The sequence below is a fragment of the Mobula birostris genome, chromosome 6, assembly GCF_030028105.1.
Source record: "Mobula birostris isolate sMobBir1 chromosome 6, sMobBir1.hap1, whole genome shotgun sequence".
NCBI classification, from domain to species: domain Eukaryota; kingdom Metazoa; phylum Chordata; class Chondrichthyes; order Myliobatiformes; family Myliobatidae; genus Mobula; species Mobula birostris.
This window is the reverse complement of record NC_092375.1, coordinates 165,842,657-165,863,199: the sequence shown is the minus strand read 5'-3', so window position 1 is coordinate 165,863,199 and position 20,543 is coordinate 165,842,657. Positions and strand designations below refer to the sequence as shown.

Below are 20,543 nucleotides of genomic sequence, written 5' to 3'. Positions count from 1 at the left end.
TAACCTTAGAGCATGAGGGAAACCTTAAGGAGGGACAGGACCTGAAGATTTCTGAATGGGCAATGAATCCATGTATACTACCTCCTATTTTTTCTTTTTCTTTTTTTTGCTATCTTTTTGCACTACTTATTTAATTTAATTTTTAATATACTGAATATATTATTGTAAATTATAGTTTTTATATTGTCTATTGCAATGTACTGCTGCTGCAGAACAATATATTTCATGACAAATGCCATGGTAGTAAACCTGAACTTAGTTTAGATATTTTCTACATCTTAATTTGCCAATAGTTTCTAATGTCATTATTACTAAGGTCATTTGCTGTGTTATCATTGAACTGATTTCATCTTTGTCCTCTAACTCTGCCCCTTCACTTCCATCATTTTCCCAGATATTTTAAATCTAGATTTGATCATTTTGAGTCCATGTCTAATTAATGCTTACTATGTTTTGCCCCTGAATTTGGCCAACCAATACATTTTATTTGTTCTTTGTAGTCAAAATGTTTGTGTAAATGATGCTCATTTGGGACACTTATTCCACCTGTCCTCTGCCAGTTTTAATGCATGTTTCTTAGGTGGTTTAATTTGTAGCTTTCCTTTTATTTCATTTATACCGTTGATCTTTTTGTTGAATAATAGAGTTCATTTGTGTTTCCATACTGACATCACTATTAGAATTCCAGCTGTGATGGAAGGTGATCTGCCTGAAGTGTTGTCTCCAATGGTCTTTCTACAAATGCTGCCAGACCTGCTTGAGTATTTCTCACACTTTGCCTTAATTACCAACATTTGCAGTTATTTTGCATTTCTAATTGTTAGGTGGAGCTGCATTGACATAGCGTTGAATTACTGGTAGATATAATGTGGTAAATTCTCTGCCAAGATCTGTAATGGACCTTTCGGTCAAAAGGCTCATAAATCATCGTGGCTATCCCCGAGGTCGAGGACGATGGTCTTCATTCTGTTGATCTTTTTTTGGGCTCTCAAGTGGCTTATGAGTCCAATCTTGGCTTTGAAAGTTCTTCCGCATTCAGGACAGGTAGTTCCAGATGGCAGATCGGGCTTTGGTTGTTGCTGCCTTTCTTTCCATTTTCTTCTGTTTTCTTCTAATTCTGCACATCTGTTGGCTTCGAAAGTTGCTGTTCCTTCTCGGATGATGGCTTGCCAGAGTTTCCTGTCCTTGGCATTGGTTTCCCAATTGTTGATGTCAATGTTACATTTCTTCATGTTGGCTTTTAAGACGTCTTTGAATCTCTTCTGTTGTCCGCCTCTTTTACGTTTGCCTTCTTTAAGCTGGGAGTAGAAGATTTGTTTCGGCAGACGTTCGTCTTTCATCCGAACAACATAACTGCTCCATCTTAGTTGGTTCTTGATGAAGTAGGCTTCAATGCTTCTTGTTTTTGCTTCATTTAGCATGCTGATGTTGGTTCTTCTATCTTCCTAGCTGATATTTAAGATGTTTCGAAGACAGCGTTGATGGAACTTTTCAAGTGCCTGCAGATGTCATGGGTATGTTGTCCAGGTTTCTGATGCATACAGGAGCATTGGAATTACCACTGCTTTGTACACTAACATTTTAGTGTCTGTTCGGATGTCACGATCATGAAAGACTCTTGTTCGGAGACGTCCAGAAGCTGTTCCAGCGCATTTAAGACAATGTTGGATCTCGTCATTAAGGTCGACATTGGAGGAGAGGTGACTTCCAAGATACGGAAAGTGGTCCAGGTTTTCCAGGGTTATTTCGCCAAGTTGAATTGATGGTTTTATCCGATTTGTCTCAGTTGGTAGATGATCTGAGTCTTCTTGGAATTGATGGTAAGTCCAAGTTTTGTGTATGCACGGTTGAAGGCAGTCAGAATCTGTTGTAGGTGGTTTTCTGAAAGAGCTGCAACACTGTTGTCATCTGCATAATTGGAACTCGATGAGGGAACTCATGGATGTCTTGTTTTTGGACTTGAGAGACAGGCAAGATTGAAGAGTCTGCCATCTGTTCTGTAGACAATTTCGATTCCTGAGTGTAAGTCGTCCTTGATAACGTGGATGGTTGTCGCAATGAAGATGGTGAACAAAGTTGGGGCAATCACGCATCCCTGTTTTACTCCTGATCTAACTTGAAAAGACTCACAGTTACTGTTGCTGACCATGACTGTGGCAAGCATGCCATCATGGAGGAGTCTCAGGATTCGAATTTACTTTTCAGTGCATCCATAGGCGGATAGGACATCCCATAGGAGTTCCCTAGATACCGAGTCAAAGGCTTTGGTGAGGTCGATGAAAGCCATGTATAAAGGTTGAAGTTGTTCACTGCATTTTTCTTGTAGTTGTCGCATTGTGAAGATCATGTCGATTGCTCCACATGATGGTCTTAAACCGGCTTGTGTCTCCGTAAGGATCTTCTCGGCTAAAGGCTTGAGCCGGTTGTTCATGATACGGGTGAGGATCTTTCCTGCTGTTGCTAACAGGGAAGTTCCACGATAGCTTCTGCATTCAGATCAATCGCTTTTCCTTTTGTAGATGGTAATGATTGCTGAGTCTCTAAAGTCTGCTGGTACGTCTTCATTTATCCAGATCTTGATGAGAAGTTGATGCCGTTGATAATGAAGCGGGTTACTTCCAATTTTGCAGATCTCGGCTGGTATTCCATCGAGTCCAGCAGCCTTGTTGTTTTTCAAGGTTTTGATTGCTTCCTTGACCTCTTCAAGTGTTGGTATTTTGCTTAGGGAGTCGTCAATGGGCTGTTTTGGAATGTTGTTAATCACATTTCTGTCAAATGAGATGGTTTGATTTAGAAGATCTTCAGTGTGCTCCCTCCATCTGGAATTGATGTCAGCATTGCTCTTCAGGATGGTTGAACTATCTTTGCTTTTGAGAGGGGCTTGACCGTGAGTGGATGGGCCAAAAATAGCTTTAGTTGCGTTGAAAAAAGCCTTGAGTGTCATTGGCATCTGCTAGTTGTTGGATTTCCTGAGCTTTCTTCCTCCATAATTGGTTTTTCAGGTTTCGGGTGCTCTTGTGGACTGCAGTCTTGCATTCCTGATAGCATCTATTCATAAATGGACAGTTCGTGGAAGGAGTCCAACAGAGCAGTGGAGAAGTTCCACTAAAATGTCCCAGCTCTGGGGCATTCTTAGAGTAAAATAAATGTAAATTCTGCATTTATTGCTCTCTAAATAATTTAAAAAATATGCCTTTAGGGATATTGTTTTCATTTCTTTTAATCAGTCAAATCTGGAAGAATTTAACTCATTGATCATACTTAGAATGGAACTTTTACTTTTGCTAATTGCAGCATTTTTAATGAAAGAAAATGTTATTGTACAGATGACACTGAATTTTGGAAATAGTATTTGAGTCATGGGATCAGACTAAATACTTTGAGTTGATTAGAAAGTCGGGCTAATGGTAATTTACATTTACTTCTAGGCAGTCAGCAGTTTTCTGGGACTGGGAAATCTGTTGAGTTTCAACCAATAAATGCAGACTCTCAGGAATTAATAGAAGCATTTTCTTGGGATATTGGCAGATGGCTCACAGAAACCAGCAGTGCAAGACTGAAAGCTAACTAGTTCCTAGGGTATACAGTCTGCAGGGATAAGCACTAATCATTCATATGTTTGTACATCGCGTAAAATATTGGATTGTTCCTACAGTTCCCAGCGCCTAGACATGGCAGATTAAGGCATTTGAGAGACTTGGAATTTAAAGGCTGAAATTGTTTCTTCTGGGGAAGAGAAATTAATGTTTTTTTTTCAAATTATTAAATATATTCAAGGAGCTAAATCAGTTTAGTGATCATACTACTATTTTGGGATCCAGTGGTCAAGAGCTGTTTGAAGTTGGAGGGAGATGAGAGGTGTAGCTAAGAGTAGGGCCTAAATCGCCAAAAGAACTGCCACAGGCAATGGAACGAAGAGGACAACTGCACTGTAATACATGGGGAAGCAAGGGATTTGAGAAGAATATATTTCTGAAGTAGCGCATGAACAGGACAGGCTAGGCTCATGGCTGTGAACTGTGATAATGTTGGTTGTATTTCAGCAAGAGTAGGGGTGATGTACAGCAGTATGTTGGTTATTTGAGGCCAGGATATGGAACAAAAGTTTGTATGGTTTTGAATTTAGACACAGGTTTGGGTTGCTGGAGAAAGGAACTATTTTTTGAAGATTTGGAAGAATGTTATAGTTGAAGTTGTACATTGCTGCTTCAAATCATTGGAAGGGTGGTGGAACTGGTCCACTCTGTCTTGGGACTGGAGCTAATGCTACGATACTGAAGTTTGTTGGAGGGATCAAAGAATGTGGGCTTATGCTAAGAGAAAACTACAGAGGTTTTCTGGATTTTCATACTCCAGTTTGAGAATGGTGAATATTTATAAATCTAGAATGGCACAGTAAATCACAGAATCAAAATGGGTCCTTTAGCCCAACTGGCCCATGCCAACTAAGCAAGTCCCAAGGGAGTCCTTTTTGTCCATGCTCCAAACCTTCCCTGTCCAAGTATTCTTTAAATGTTGTTGATTACCTGGCTCAATCACTCCCTCTACCAGCTCATTCCATATATTGATTACTTTCTGGGTGGAAAAGTTGCTACTCAGGTTCCTATTGAATCAGTCTCCACTCACTTTAAGTCTATATCCTCTAGTTTTTGATTCCTCAACCCTGAGGAGAAATACTTTGTACATTAACCTTATCTTTGTTTCTCATTTTTATACATACTATCAAGTTCACCCCTTATTCTCCTAGAGCCCAGTGAAAAAAGTCCCAGCCTGCTCAGTCTGTCTTGTAGCTCAGTCCTTTAAGTACCAGCAACAACCTCACAAATCTCGTCTGCATGCTTTGCAGTTTAATAGCATCTTTGCTCATAGCAGGGCCACCAAAGCCGAATACAAACATTCTAAATACGGCCTTACCAATGCCTTCTACAACTGCACATAACCTCTCAACTTACGTACTCACTGCTCTGACTGATGAAAGCCAGTGTGCCAAACACTGTCTCTCAACCTTTGACACCACTTTCTGAGAACAATATATATGTACACGAAAGTGTCCCCTATTCTACAAAACTTGGCCCTACTGTTTACTGTGAAAGTCCTACCCTCATTTGTCTTCTCAAAATGCAGCCCCTCACTTTTATCCGAATTAAGTGCCATCTGCCATTCTTCGATCCACTTACTCAGCTGGTCAAGATCACTCTGTAAATCCTGACAGCCATCTTCACTATCAACAGCATCACCTATTACACTGTGTTAGCTGTAAACTTGTCAACCATGCCTTGTACATTCTTATCCAAATCGTTGATATAGATGATAAATAGCAATGCACCTAACACTGATTTCTACAGATCACCATGAATCATAGGCCTCCATTACTAAAAAAGACCTAATATCACTCTCTGCTTCCTACTGTCTAGCCAATTCTGTATGCAATTAGCTAGCTTTCCCTGGATCCCATGTGATCTAACTTTCCAAAGCAGCCTACCATGTGAAACCTTATTGAAGGCCTCACTGAAATCCATTTGTCCTCATGTACTGCCCTGCCCTTATCAACTTTCATGGCTACTTCAAAAGAAACTTGATTAAAATTCATTAGCTATGACCGCTTACGAACCAAGCCATGCTGGCTGTCATTAATTAATCCCTGTCTTTCCAAACGCTTGTACTTCTTTTCCCTCAGGTTTCCCTGTAGTAACGTACCTAACATTACCTAATGTTAGGCTTACTGGTCTGCAGTTCCAGGTTTTTCTTTGCCACCCTCCGGTCTTCTGGCACTTCACCCATTACTAATGATGCATATATCTCAGCTAAAGCTCCTACAATTTCTTCAATAGCTTCCCATAGTGTCCTTGGATATACCTACTCAGGCCCTAGAGATTTATTTACCTTCATACATCTTAAGACATCCGTTATCATCTCTCCTGTAATACAGCCTATTAAGATCTCCTTATTAGCTATTTATGTCTGAAGTCTTCATATTTTTCTCCACAATAAAAACAGTAGAAATACTCATTGAGGGCCTCGACCATCTCTTGTGGCTCCACAAGATGTCCACATTGGTCTTTAATGAGCCCTGTTTTTTATGTAGTTACTCTTTATTTCCCTTAATACACTTAAAACTCTTGATCCAAGTGAATCCCAGGAGGACCCAAGCCTCCTTTTCCATGATCAGAGCCTCAATATCCCTCATCATCCAGTGTTCCCTGCGGCAGCCAGCCTTCTTCTTCACTCTAACAGGAATAAGCAGATTTTGAACTCTTTATCTCACTTTGAAAGCCTTCCATTTGTCTGCTGACCCTTTGCATGCAAACAAGCCACTCCAATTAATTTTTGCAATTTCCTATCTATTATCTAAATTTGCTTTGACCCAATTTAGAACGCTTTTTGACTTAGAAAATGGTATTTGAATAGTGGAGTAGAAACCAGCAACTAATATAGCTGTTAGAGTGGGGGATGAGAGATGTGTGCTCATTTGTCCAACTTTGTAGAAATTGGAGGATTTGTGTGCATTAAGTCAATTTGTCACTGACAGCAATAGATAATTAAATTTGACTCCACTTTGGTTTCCTAAAGCATTGTCACTGCACGTACCTGTTTTTTTTTACAAAACGTGTGCAAAGGATTTTCCTTCTTCTATGGCAATGTATCAGGTTGGAGGCTACCCAGACGGAATATAAGGTGTTGTTCCTCCAACCTGAGTGTGGCTTCATCTTGACAGTAGAGGAAGCTGTGGATAGACATATCAGAATGGGAATGGGACATGGAATTAAAATGTGTGGTCACTGGGAGATGTTTTAAAACTTGTCTTTTTTTTATTAATTTTATTTTTATTTGGATAATACAAGTAATACACAAACTTTTTTTTACATTAACAACCTTTTCCATTTTTTATGTGAGTAAATCTATATTAATTTGTACATTCACAAGTGCACATTGAGATAATGTAGAAAATAATTAGGCACTCAAACAGATATTTATGTGCAATTGTAATTCCACTCTATTAAACTAAACATTGATAATAGTTGTTACAAAAAATATTAATAATAGTGGTTGAATACTAATTTCCATGTATCTCTTCTGGTCCAAAATTTCCCCAGATCTTTTTATTTGTGTTAATTCCACATTTTCCAAAAAAAAGAACAGTAAACATTTGAGCCAAGGTTGCTTACCTTAACACTATTACTATGTTGGTGAGACAAACAGTATAAACCATTTGGAGAGTCACGTAAAGTCTGCTCGCTCTGGGGTTATAAATTCAATCCATTTATTCCAAATTTGTTAAAATTATTCCTTTCGAATTCTCAGAGAGTAGGTAATCTTTTCTGTTTTAAGTATTTCCAAAATGATTTCATGACAATCTTCTAATGTAGGTACATTGATGACTACATTGGTGCTGCTTCCTGCACCCATGCTGAGCTCGTCAATTTCATTGACTTTACTTCAACCTTCCACCCAGCCCTCAAATTCACTTGGTCTATCTCGGACACTTCCCTCCCCTTTCTTGATCTCTGGGTCTCCATCTCTGGAGACAGACTGTCCACTGACATTTTCTACAAGCCCACTGACTCTCATAACTACCTCGACTATACCTCTTCGCACCCTGCCACATGCAAAAATGCCATTCCCTATTCCCAGTTCCTCCGTCTCCGCCACATCTGCTCCCAGGATGAGGCTTTCCGTATCAGGACATCTCAAATGTCCTCTTTCTTTAAGGATCGTGGTTTCCCTTCTGCTGTCATCAGTGATGCCCTTACCCGCATCTCCTCCACTTCCCGCACTTCGGCCCTCACCCCATCCTCCCGCCACCACAACAGGGACAGAGTTCCCCTTGTCCTCACCTACCACCCCACCAGCCTCCGGATCCAGCACATTATCCTCCACAACTTCCTCCATCACTAAACACATCTTTCCCTCTCTACCCCTCTCTGCTTTCCGCAGGGATCGGTCCCCCTGCGACTCCCTGATCCACACGTCCCTCCCCATGGATCTCCCACCCGGCACTTATCCCTGTAAGCGTAAGTGCTACACCTGTCCCTATACCTCCTCTCTTGCCTCCATTCAGGGCCCCAAACAGTCCTTCCAGGTGAGGCAACACTTCACTTGTGAGTCTGTTGGGGTCATCTATTGCATCCGGTGCTCCTGGTGCAGCCTCATGCAGATTGGGGGACCGCTTCGTTGAGCACCTCTGCTCCATCCGCCACAACAGACAGGATCTCCTGGTTGCCATCCACTTCAACTCTGCTTCCCATTCCCATTCGGATATGTCCATGCATGGCCTCCTCTACTGCCATGATGAGGCTGAACTCAGGTTGGAGGAGCAACACCTCATATACCGTCTAGGTAGTCTCCAGCCCCTTGGTATGAACGTAGAATTCTCCAACTCCCGGTAATTCCCTCCCCCTCCCTTCCCCATCCCTATTTCACTCTCTCTCCCCCCCCCCCCAGCTGCCTATCACCTCCCTCATGGTTCCGCCTCCTTCTACTACTCATTGTGTTTTCCCCTATTCCTTGTTCACTTTTCCTGCCTGTCACCTCCCTGCTTCCCCTCCCCCACCCCTTTATCTTTCCCCTTACTGGTTTTTCACCCGGAACCTACCGGCCTTCTCCTTCCCACCCTCCCCCCACCTTCTTTATAGGGTCTCTGCCCCTTCCCTCTTCAGTCCTGACGAAGGGTTCTGGCCCGAAACGTTGACTGATCATTTCCACGGATGCTGCCCGACCTGCTGAGTTCCTCCAGCGTGTTGTGAGTGTTTCTAATGTAGGTGATGTTGGATTTAACCACTTTCTGGTGAGTGATTTCTTACTTGCCACTAATAAAGCCTGCAGCAGCTTTATATCTTTCTTCTGTTCCAAAAACAATATATGCCCCAAGTAGAGAGTCTCAAAGTTCAGAGGTATCTAAGTCTTAAGTACCTTAACTAATGTTCTGTGAATACCATCCCAATAAAAACTTAATTTAGGGCAATCCCAAAAAATATGGAAATGATTTGCCTCCTTGGAGCCACACCTTCTCCAACACGCCACGTTTGTGTCTTTATATTTTTCCTGGTCTGGGGTCTTGAAGTACTTTATAATATTTTTCCAACAATGTTCTCTCCAAATCAAAGAGTTAGTTGAAGACCACTGGAAGCTGCATATTTTCCCCCAAGCCTCCTCTGAAAGTACCAACCCCACTTTTTCTCCCACTTCTCTTTAACATACAATGTGTTTTCATTTTTGGCACGAGAGAGGGCATTATATAATCAAGAAATTGATTTACTTTGTATTGAATTGTAAGCTGAATTCAGAATCTTGAAAAATTCTAAATGAAGGTACCTGAAAAAAAAAGTCATTGTGTTCTAGGCCACATTTGTCCTGCAGGGGTTGAAAACTTTGTAATACACTTTTATGTGTGAATGAGAGGTAGGTTGTAAGACCTTTCTTTATCCACAGTTCTAATCTTTTATCTCCTCTGCTGGGAAGAAATTCCATATCATATGCACACCATCTGAAAAGTTTTAACATGTTATTGATTCCACATGAATTAGCCACCTTCTGCCATACTTTTAATGTGAGATTTATCCAGCTGTTTTTAATCTTTTCCAATTGGGCCATCAGTCCTTTGTCTGCTATTGAGGACTATAGAGGAGAACTGTCAATCAATCCAAATTCTATTTCCTTCCATCTAGCCTTATATTCCCTATTACACCAATATAACAGAGGGGTTATCTGTGAAGCATAAAAATAATTTCCTCCTCCTTCCTTTCCTAACTGTAAGGTGCTAAATCGGATTCTAGGTTTCTTCCCTTGCCAGATAAAGCGGGAAATCCATTTGTCCCATTCCCTGAATTGATTATCGTCCACCTCCACAGGTAAAGTCCGGAAAAGGTAAAGTAACCGAGGGAGAATATTCATTTTTATGGTGTTTATCCTTGAATTTAAACTTAAAAGGGGATAAGATTCCACCTATGTATATCTGCTTTTATCTCTGAAATTAATGGCCCATAATTTACCTGTGACAATGTTGAAAAATCTTTTGGCAGAGTTATTCCTAAATATTTTAATGATTTAGCCTCCCACTTAAGATCATAAGTATCCTGCAATTTTTTGGATGCTGTATAATTTAAGAATGAAACCTGCGTTTTCTTTACATTAATTTTATAACCTGTTATTTTCCCGAACTCATCCAATAGTGTAAACAATTCTATAAATGATTTTTCTGGTTCATTCAAATAGACTAAAACATCATCTGTGAATAACGCCACCTTGATACCTTTTACAATTTCGCTCTGTCTTATTAGTTGAGCAAGAGGTTCAATATATAGTGCAAAAAGGAGAGGAGAAATTGGGCGTCCCTGTCTAATTCTTCTCTCTAAAATAAAAGAGCCAGAAAGATCCCCATTTATCATAATTCGAGCTGTAGGGCTGTCATATAAAGTCTGGATTACTTTAATAAACTTTTTTTGAAAGCGGAATCTTCCTAACACTCTGTATAGGATACCCAACTAACTGAATCAAAAGCTTTCTCAGCGTCTCATCCCATCACCATTGTTTCTATAGCGTTTCTAATAACTTGTTCTAGTATGTGTAAAGTTCTCCTTCTGTTGTCCTGAGTTTGTCTTTGCTGAATGAATCCAGTCTGGTCTAAGTGGATGAGGCCAGGTAGAAGCTTTTCCAGTCTATGAGCTAATGTAGATGTAAATAATTTGTAGTCCAAATTAAGAATACTGATTGGCCGGTAATTACCACATTCTAGTTTATCTTTACCCTCTTTAGGAATAACTGAGATAATCACCTCTCAGTGAAGGTGGAATTTCTCCTCTCTCTAAGATCCAATTAAAGGTGTTAGGTAATAATGGAACTAACTGTGACTTCAGCGATTTGTACCACTCTGAGGTAAACCCATCAGAGCCTGGAGACTTTCCGGCCTTTAATCTAGAGATGGCGGCGTTCAGTTCTTTGGCAGTTACTGGTTCTAATAGGCATTCATTTTGTAAATCTGTGAGCTTGGGTAGATCTAAAGAATTCAGGAAAGTGTCTATATAGGGTTTATTGGAGGCCCGGGGTTGAGAGTACAGCTCTCGATAATATGTTTCAAAACTCTCTTGAATTTTCCCTATTGTATTCTCCACAAGCTTTGTTTTTTGGATTCTTTATTTTATGAATTGTATTGTCTGCTTGTTGTTTACGTAACTTATATGCTAATAATCTAGCTGATTTTCCTCCTACTTCATAATTCTTTTGTCTAAAGAAAGTTAAAGAAAGGTAAAGAAAGTTTCTTTGAGTTTCCAGTGTGTACATAACATCAATTTCACTTTTCACTTCCTTAATTTCCTGTTTTAAATTAAACTAATTTTTTTGCTATCTGCAACTTGAAGTTGTTTTAATTTTCCTTGAAGGTCTGCTACTTTTTGTGCATTGAATTTTTTCATGTGAGTAGTAATGGAAATAATTTTCCCTCTCGGTACAGCTTTCAATGTATCCCGTAAGATCACTGGTGATGTTTCTCCCATGTCATTATGGTCTAAGTATTCTTTGATTTCTCCCCTTAATTTCTCCATTACTTTTGGGTTATTGAGTATATGTGAATTTAACCTCCATAGTGTTTACCTCATTTTCCTTTCCAGAATTAGAGACATAGAGACTGGACTATGGTCCAACAGATCAATCGTTGCAATATTACACTCTTTTAACCTGAATCTATCTAGGTTAAATATAAAAAAAAGTCTATCCTTGAATAAGCTGAATGAGGGAAAGAATAGTGCCTATAGTCTTTACTAGTGGGGTGTAATTCCCTCCACACATCTATAATTCCCTCCACACATGTATAATTCCCAGCTCCTCCATCAATGAATTCACTTTCCTCATCAGAGGTTTATTCTGAATGACTGTTCTTGAAGAATCTCATGCAGGGTTTAACCTAATATTAAAATCCCCTCTGCAGATTACTACCCCTTGAGAGCTGACCGTTAGGTCAAAAATGTGTCTATAGAATGACCATTCACAACCCAGTGGAGCATAAACATTCAACAGTGTTATTTCAGTACCTTCTATTCTTCCTGTAATTTTTACAAATCGTCCATCCTTGTCTTTAGTCTCTGAAATATGTTCATAATTAAGAGCACTTGATAGTAAAGTAGCTACTCTTTTGTGGCCTAATTTATATGATGAATAAAATACATGCTTAAGGCCCATTTTTTAAAATTTTGCATATTCGGATTGGCTCATGTACGTTTCCTGAAGGAAAGATATTTGTGCCCTCTCTTTTTTCAATTTAGACATAATCTTATTTCTCTTAATTGGATTCAAAACCCGATTTATATTATAGGAAATTATTTTTACCAGTTCAATTTGCATTTTGTTCTAATAGAAAACAAAACACTCTCCTTTTCTAAACCAACAGTAAGCCAGAACATAAAACCAAACCCTAGGCATATTTGAACATAGAACATTTGAAAATTTTTCCTGACTTCCAACAGTGAGACCTGAGCACTGACCCACCTCAGTCCAGAGGGATAACCCCTATCTCCAGTCTGTGTTAGAGGACCCTCCGCAGTGTGAACAGCCATAGAGAATTCTCTCCTTTTTATGTCTCGACCACACTGCTATCATTCAAGTTATTCCGTCTAGATTATTTTCAATTATCAGCTTTCATTTTACCTTTAAGTATGATTTACTGTTTTCAGACATTTCTCAATTATTCTACACTCTCTGTACGTTCGTGTCTGAATGCTTTCAGCTTTTCCTTATAGCTTGACACTCTGGTTCGAGTGGAGCATCCTCGCCGCACTGGCTGCCATGTCCGCCGCTGAATCTTCTCCAGTAACGACTCCGGTTGGGTGATAACTTTTATCGGTGGTCCCCTAACTGCCAGATCCATCGTTGCCTCTTCCACTGTAGCGTAGGTTTTTGTCCCTTCATCGTAAAAGACTCTTAGCCGAGCTGGATACAGGGTCTGAAATCTGATGTTATTTTCCTTCAGGACCTTCCGTGTTTCCGCGTATTCCTTCCATCTGGCAAGGATCCCCAGTGCGTAATCATGGTCTAAACTGATTTTACAGTTGTTTCACATAAAGCCTTTCTTTTGCCATGCCAGTTTAAGCACTTCTTCCTTCATTCTGTAACTGAAAAATCTGACTAAAATCGATCTGGGCTGGGCGTCAGCCGGGGGTTGTGGTGCCAACGCGCAGTGGGCCCTTTCTATCTGTAGGTCTTTTGCATCTGGTATTTCAAGGTTCTTTCTAAGCAGCTTCTCCACGAAGGGAATCACCAATCCGGGTTTACCTTCAGCTCCTTTGGCAACTCCATAGATCCTCACATTTTCCCTTCTTGAGCAGACTTCTTGGTCTATTAGCTTCCACCGGAGCTGATCTTGTAGCTTTAGCATTTCTTCTATCACTTCCTCTGCATTTTGCAGCCTCTCCTCAGTCCCTACAATCCTCGCTTCGGCTTCATCTAATCTCAGATTAGATTTTCCTATTTCTCCTTTAATATCTTCCAGCTGTTTGTTGATATCTTGTCAGAAATCACGAATCTCTCTGAGAATCAAAGTCAGATTCACCGATTCTTCCACATTATCTCTGTCCTGGCTAGCCATGGGGGAGCTAGGCCCCTCTTCTTGCTGCGTCTTTTTATACTTATCAGCCTTCTGAGCGGGCTTTTTATTCTTGTACTTAGACTCCATCCTTGCCTGTTTTATTGATATAGTTATACAATACTAAATATTTGTCTAATTTCGACCTTGGAATAATTTACGTTCTTTTTTTGTCGAGAGACCTTTTCCTACGCTGCCATTCTCTTGGTGACCTGGAAGTCCTTGCAAAACTTGTCTTTTCTAAATGTTTTCTGACTGGAAGCATTCAGAACCATGTTTATATAATTGATGACATTGTTGCAAACCTTGTTTTAAAAAAGATAAATTTACAATATTATTATCTTTCTTTCTTGTACCATAAAATCTCCATTCCATTGGTGGTTGGACTTGGAGTTGAGCAGTACAGCTTAGGAGCAGATCCATCAGTAGTAATTGTCATCAAGCTCAGGACTTGAGTATTGATATACAAGTATACATGTTGTGTAGTTTGCATTGACAATTTCAAGTTCAAGGTTAATTGTCATTGAACCATTCTCAGGAATATAGCCAAACAAAGCAGTGTTCCTCTGGGGCCGAGGTGCAATACACAGTATCAACAGTCACACACAGCACATATAGAACATATAATTAAAATAGCAGAAAAATGTACAGTTACAAAAAAAATTTAAAAAATAATAACAAACTAGCCCAAGTCCCTCATTGTCATGGCCTGTAGATTGATGGTACATGGATGTTATTTTGGAGCCACATTTCAGCAAGGACCAGCCACAGTAGTTCCTCATTTTGCAAAGTGCAGCCACAGGCGTATGCAATCCAGCTAGCAAAACAGTAAAGATAGTAATATATTGGTTAATGAATGTTTGCACTCTTTGCCTTTCAGTGATATTGCCTTTAACATATCCTTGAATTTATGGGTGGATTTTTGTGCAAAAAGAGCACCCGCAGTGGTGCAGAATTTCTTTGTACTTTGTGAACCTACATTATGCAAGAGAACAGTGGTATTTGTTGCCGTCCATGGAGATTGTAAATTGGAATATTTGATTTAAATAGAACTTATAATTGAACTACTCAAATAATAAGTTAAAATTTAAGTGGAATTAGTTGATGGAATATCCTGTGTATAGTTTGTGTAATAGGTCATTCAAGGAATGGAATCTACTAAGCAGAGAGGCTAGCTCCTCAAAAATTTGAAAGTGAACACTAAAAACAGTTTATGGTCAACTAGTTTTAGATCAGAGTTCTTAACCTGGAACAGTATTTTCCCAGGATGTAGGCACTTATTGCCCCTGAACCATATAGCTTTGGTACCACCTGAGGGCAGGTAAGAATTAGCTATATTGCCAAATTCTGCTCACATATGATAGACCAGGTGGGATAAGGATAGCAGAATTCCCTCTCTGAATAGCATTTATTGAACCAGATGGCATTTTACAATGGCTTAGTAGATTTTTGTCTCCATTACCTATGCCAGATTTTATTCCAGATATTTGATTGAATATAAGATAGCCCAGCTACAATAAAGATTGAGCACTTTCGAGCATCTTGAAGTGATCCTTGTTGCTGATGTTCACAAAGAGCAATAACACTCATATCAATATGTTCACACTTCACATCCAACACATCATTTAAGTAGTGATGGATCTTGTAATACATGGAAAGCATAGTAATTTTGAAAGCAAGCGGGGCTGACTAATTTCTGTTATGAGTTTTATTTCACATTGTGGTCGTTGAAGGTTGTTCTTGGAATGAGGTTGCTGACTAGTGATGTGTCTCGGGTCAGGGTTGAGAACTTTATTATTCATTACTTATATAAATGACTTGGATGCAAATACACAAGTTTTCAGTAGATTTGTGGATATCTTGAAATTAGGAGGTATTGTTTGCAATCAATAAAGGTTATCATAGATTACAAGGTAATATTGATCAGTGGGCCAAGGAGTGACAAATGGATTTCAATACAGCTAAATGTGAGGTGATGCATTTTGGAAATTCAATCCAGCATACATCTAGGTAACTCACTGGGGAGTGCAATGGAACAGAGATACTTTAGAATACAAGTGTATAGTCATTGAAAGTGGCGTCAGGATGATGAAAAGGGCATTAAGCGTACTGGCCATCATCAGTCATGGTACTGAGTAAAGGAGTTAGGACAATAACTTACAGCTGTATAAGTTGTTGGTGAGACTACCCCTGGAGCACCATGTGCAGCCTTGGTCATCGCGTTATAGGAAAGATGTGGTTAAGATGCATGTTATAGGAAAGAGTACAAAAAAGATTTGAGGATCTTGCCAGGACTAGAATGTCTGAGTTACAAGGAGAGGTTGGCCAGGCTAGATCTTTATTCTTTCGGGAATGAGGTGTGATCTTACAGAACTGTTTAAAGTTATGATAGGCATATATAAGGTGGATGATAACAGTCTTTTCCTAGGGTTGTCAGTAACAGCATTTTCCTTCAATGAGAGGGGTAAAGTTTAAAAAGGACCTGAGTGGCAACTACTTAATGCAGAGGGTGGTGAGTTTATGGCAGGTGCAATAGTATCATTTAAGAAGCACTCAGATAGGTACATGGAGGGTTGGAGCTTCAAGGGTTACAGGCCAAATGCAGGAAATTGGAACAAGCTGAGTGTGTGCAGTGTTTGCATGGACTTGGTGCAAAGGAACTGTATCCTTGTGTTACTCTATGACTCTATACTAGATAATTATTTAATGTTTGGTAATTAATTGCAAAATTATTCAAAAGGATAATAAAATTCTGAATAATAGAATTTTAACTATTTTTCTTGACTTTGAAAAAATGAAGCAAAAATGTGGAGCCACATAATAATGTATAAATTAATTGGGCCATTCGAGGTGCTTTTGGCATTTACTATCAATATGGCTTTAAATGGTCAATGATGTTTAACTTTTGCACGGTACAGTCACTGCAAGTTGTATTCGTAAAATTTGTGCCTAACTAAGCTTTTTCTTATTAAATTGAAATTTATTGTTATATACCATTGAACCATTGATTTTACTGTTCCTAAACCACTTCGTCCTTTTCCTACAACCACTTAATCATATAACATGTTGAAAGCTTGTTCTTATTGTTTTATATATATGATGAAAATCGAATATGGCCTTTATCCATTGAAGGTGATATGTTAAACAAACTTTTAGTCAGACTATAAATATCCAATATAACCTACAAGTTCTTGGCTCACTAGTCAAAAGAATATTTGATTTATTATGATTTTAAAAAACTGAGGAAATATGACAAGATGGATGTGCAAATTAATACTCCGACAAAGCTAATAATGCACTTCAAGTCCCTTCTGGTTTTGTTGCTGTGCATGGCTTCTCTTCATACGCAGGGATTTTTTTTGGCTGTTCAAATGTCAGTGCAATTCCATATGGAGTTAGTTATGTTGGAGGTGTGCAATCAAGCATGTGTGTTTTTAATAGTCCATAATACCAACAGCATTCCAAATAAACGACTGCTGCTTGCAAGCAAAAGAAAATCTGCAGATGTTGGAAATCTAAGCAACACACAAAATGCTTGGCCTGCTGAGTTCCTCCAGCATTTTGTGTGTGTTGACTGCTGCTTGCATTTTTCCTGGACTTATTATATTTGTAAATACAATAACTATTTGGTATTGGTAGATAAAATTGTAAATGCTTAATTTTCTTCCTTCTTAGCACTATTTGGACCTGCCCTGTGGACATGTTTAAGTAGTGGGGCTTTAAAATGTCTTTTGAGAAAACTCTTTGATTTGTATTGCATGAGTAACTATACAAAGCACTCTACAATGCTTTAACTTTTTTTAAAAGATAGCATTTCAGTAACTTCAATATTTATTTCAACATCGATATGTACTCCTCATTTTTTTGGGGGGGAGTAATTGAATGATGCGGGATAGTTGATGGTGATGGTGGATGGGGAAATTCAAGGGTATCGAACAGATGGTCAATTAGCTGTACTGGTTTCAGTGATCATATGATCAACTAAAATAAATCCCTGTGACCAAATGATGTACCTGAAAAACAGTTGAAGACACTGCTAAGGTGATTTGCTTTACAGCCTTCAATTCTTTAGAATTTTTGCCTCCAAATATGAAAAGATTGTAGAGTATGGAGCTCTTTTAGGGAAACACAGAGCATACTGGGGCTGAGTTCATTAAGTCGAGAAGCTTTGGATTTCCTTTGTAAGTAATAATTTCACGTTGCATTTGCCATGTTTTTATGTAAATTATCTCAACATAAAATGTATTGAAGCATTTTTGTGTCCTTCCAGTGGGAAAGTTGCGGAAACGATGGTTGAAGGAAAGCATCTCTGACGTTGGCATGGGGATGCTGAAATCTGTTAAGGAGTACGTGGATCCCAACAACATATTTGGAAATCGAAACCTTCTATAAATCAAAATTGTGCTCAGCAATAAAAGCTTGAATTCTTGGAAAGGAAAGAAATCCCATTGTCTTAAACCTGAAATCTCCAGACTATCAAAAACATATAATTTGTAAACAAAGCACTTAAGGTAGAATTATTTGGCTAATTAATGTGGGATGTAGAGCACATATTTGCAGAAAAGATCTGTGTCAAGTGCAGTGCCCTGTTCCACTAACGCTAAGAATGTTTTTGATGAATGTGTTCAGCAGCAAGGATGACATTCAAGTGTCAGTTTTTTAAAAACATGGATGGTTGGAGGTTGCTTATAATTATCTTGTTATTTTAATAGGCATGGTTGGTCAGCTCTGCGTTACTGCCTATTTAAGTCCTTCAAAAACTTCTGCACTAATTACATAGCCATACCTGCTTATTACTGGTAATAATTTTGCATGTTAATTCACTTCTGTAAGCAAATGTTACTAAATGTTAAACTATCAACTTTATACAATTTTCATTTTGATTCTGTGATTTTGTTTTTCCTTGTTTTCCCCAAAGGGAAAAGATATCAATGTACAGAGTGCACATTGTAACAAACCTCCTTTGTGAATTATGGGTTTCTGATTAAATAAAATTACTACAATTGTTTACTGTTCTAGGAAGAAATGGTATTCTTGAGTGTGCACTGGAGATTAAAAGGGTGACCTTAATATTTGCATAGAGATATGTGGATGATGTTTCTTATATCATCCTTACTAATTATTTTTTGGATTATTTCAATAATGTGTATTTTTTCCTGTTGTCTTTGTATGAAGCTGTTCTATTAAAAGTTTTGCTGAGCATTAAACAGATTACATTGAGTTTCTGTAAATGAAAATCTAAAATTACGTAAGTAAGATTTTTTATTTGTATGTGTAATGGAACTTGATACATTTAATATATAACATTACTGTTGTGTATCACTCATTTTGCTACATAAGACATCAGCATTTTTGCTTGAATGAAAATCAAGTTTGATGTGTGAAAACTTGTAATCAGCAATGTGCAATCTATATTACATTTGGAAAACGTTTATAATTCGTCTTGAATCACTCCTCATTTTGCTAAATGTATTGCTGTTAACATGAATTTCTGGCATTTCACTTGTGAAAGAACAAGATTAACTTTGATATTAGGGACTGTCACCAATGATGTGCAATCATGTGTGATTGATTTTTTTTTTAGTGCCCTAAATTGGTTGTGGATATGGTGTGCCTTTTGCCAGAAGTAATGTCTGTTGTAAAGTTGATTGTTTTCTCTTCACTCCTCACTTGCACATTCCTCAGGCGTAGAGTTTACTTAGATAAAATACACTGAGCTAATCACATGCCCTGCTTTCATGTGTGTGAGAATCAATCCCACAGGTGGCTTGAAATTTAATAGTAATGTGCTTGTATGCAGAGAAAGGAAACTGACTGATGCCAGTCTGAGCTATTTAGAGTTAAGATGCTGATGAACCTGCGCTTGGGTAATTTTCTGTTTATTGGGAGTTGGGGGAAGGGAAGAACACGGGGAAGAAATGGGAAGCATTGCTGCTGCCTTTCCACCACTATCTGAGGAAGCTGCTTAAGGATTGGCAATATACTGAGCACTTGCTGCATTTTTCAGTGTAGAGCAGGGGTTCCCAACCTTTTTTATGCCATGGATCAGTACCGAGCAGGGGGTCCACAGACCCCAGCTTGGCAAGCACTGGTCTGGAGAGAAGTAGTGATCGCTAAGTTGCAATTAAGAGACACTTGGTTAAAAATTGGCTGAGTGCTTCTTCGTTCATTTTTTTCCCTTATTTGTAATAAGCTTTATATAAACAAGTACTTTTTTTGAATCTTCAATTTCCCAACTATTTTATTTTCTGGAGCTGATTTATACAATAAGCATGTCAGATCCTTTTTGAATCATTTGTAAACGTACTGCACCTGAACACTGTTTTGTCAACTAGTTTTCAAAGTTTCATATTTTCAACTTACCTGAACTCTTTCTTTAACTGTCTTGGCCCCTGCATTTCTGTTGCAAAGCACTAATGTGATGTAATTTGGAATTCACTTTAAATAAACTTGTAAGGAATTGCTCATTTGACTCCAGTAATTCATTTGTAACCATGTATCAGTTTACTGAGTACTGGATGGCAACATTCAGGTATTACTATAAGCATGAAAAACAGTGAATATATGATATAAAAAAAACAAAAGGAAATCATTTAAGTCCTTTCTTGCCAATTACCATCCCCCTTCCTGTACCCACTCCCAAAACAAAAACCGTCTCATCTAATGTAGTGCACACACGCAATGCTGGAGGAACTCGGAAAGTCAGTCATTATCTAAGGAGGAATAAACATTAAGTGTTTTGGGCTGAGTGTCTTCATCAGGAGACCCTTTTCATCCTAAAATGCTGACTGTTTATTCCTCTGCATAGATGCTGACTGACCCGCTGAGTTCCTCCAGCATGCTGTGTGCGTTACTCAGATTCCCAGCATCTGCAGAATCTTTTGTGTTTCTCTTCTAATGTCCTGGAGCATCTGGCTGTATATTTTTATCTTGATTAGTTTCTTCATCTAATCATTAACTTGTTTCTATAACT

The 20,543-nt window shown here is 38.7% G+C and overlaps 1 protein-coding gene across 2 annotated transcripts in view; it reads left to right on the top strand.

Moving 5' to 3' along the window:
* Nucleotides 1-20,035, top strand: part of agps (alkylglycerone phosphate synthase) — a 164,112-nt gene extending 144,077 nt beyond the window's left edge. For both annotated transcript variants that reach the window (XM_072261793.1, XM_072261794.1), the window contains exon 20: nucleotides 17,841-20,035. In XM_072261793.1, the coding sequence (XP_072117894.1) occupies nucleotides 17,841-17,962 (122 nt within the window). In that variant the 3' untranslated portion in view covers nucleotides 17,963-20,035. The remainder of the gene's footprint in view (nucleotides 1-17,840) is intronic.
* The last annotated feature ends 508 nt before the right edge of the window (nucleotides 20,036-20,543 follow it).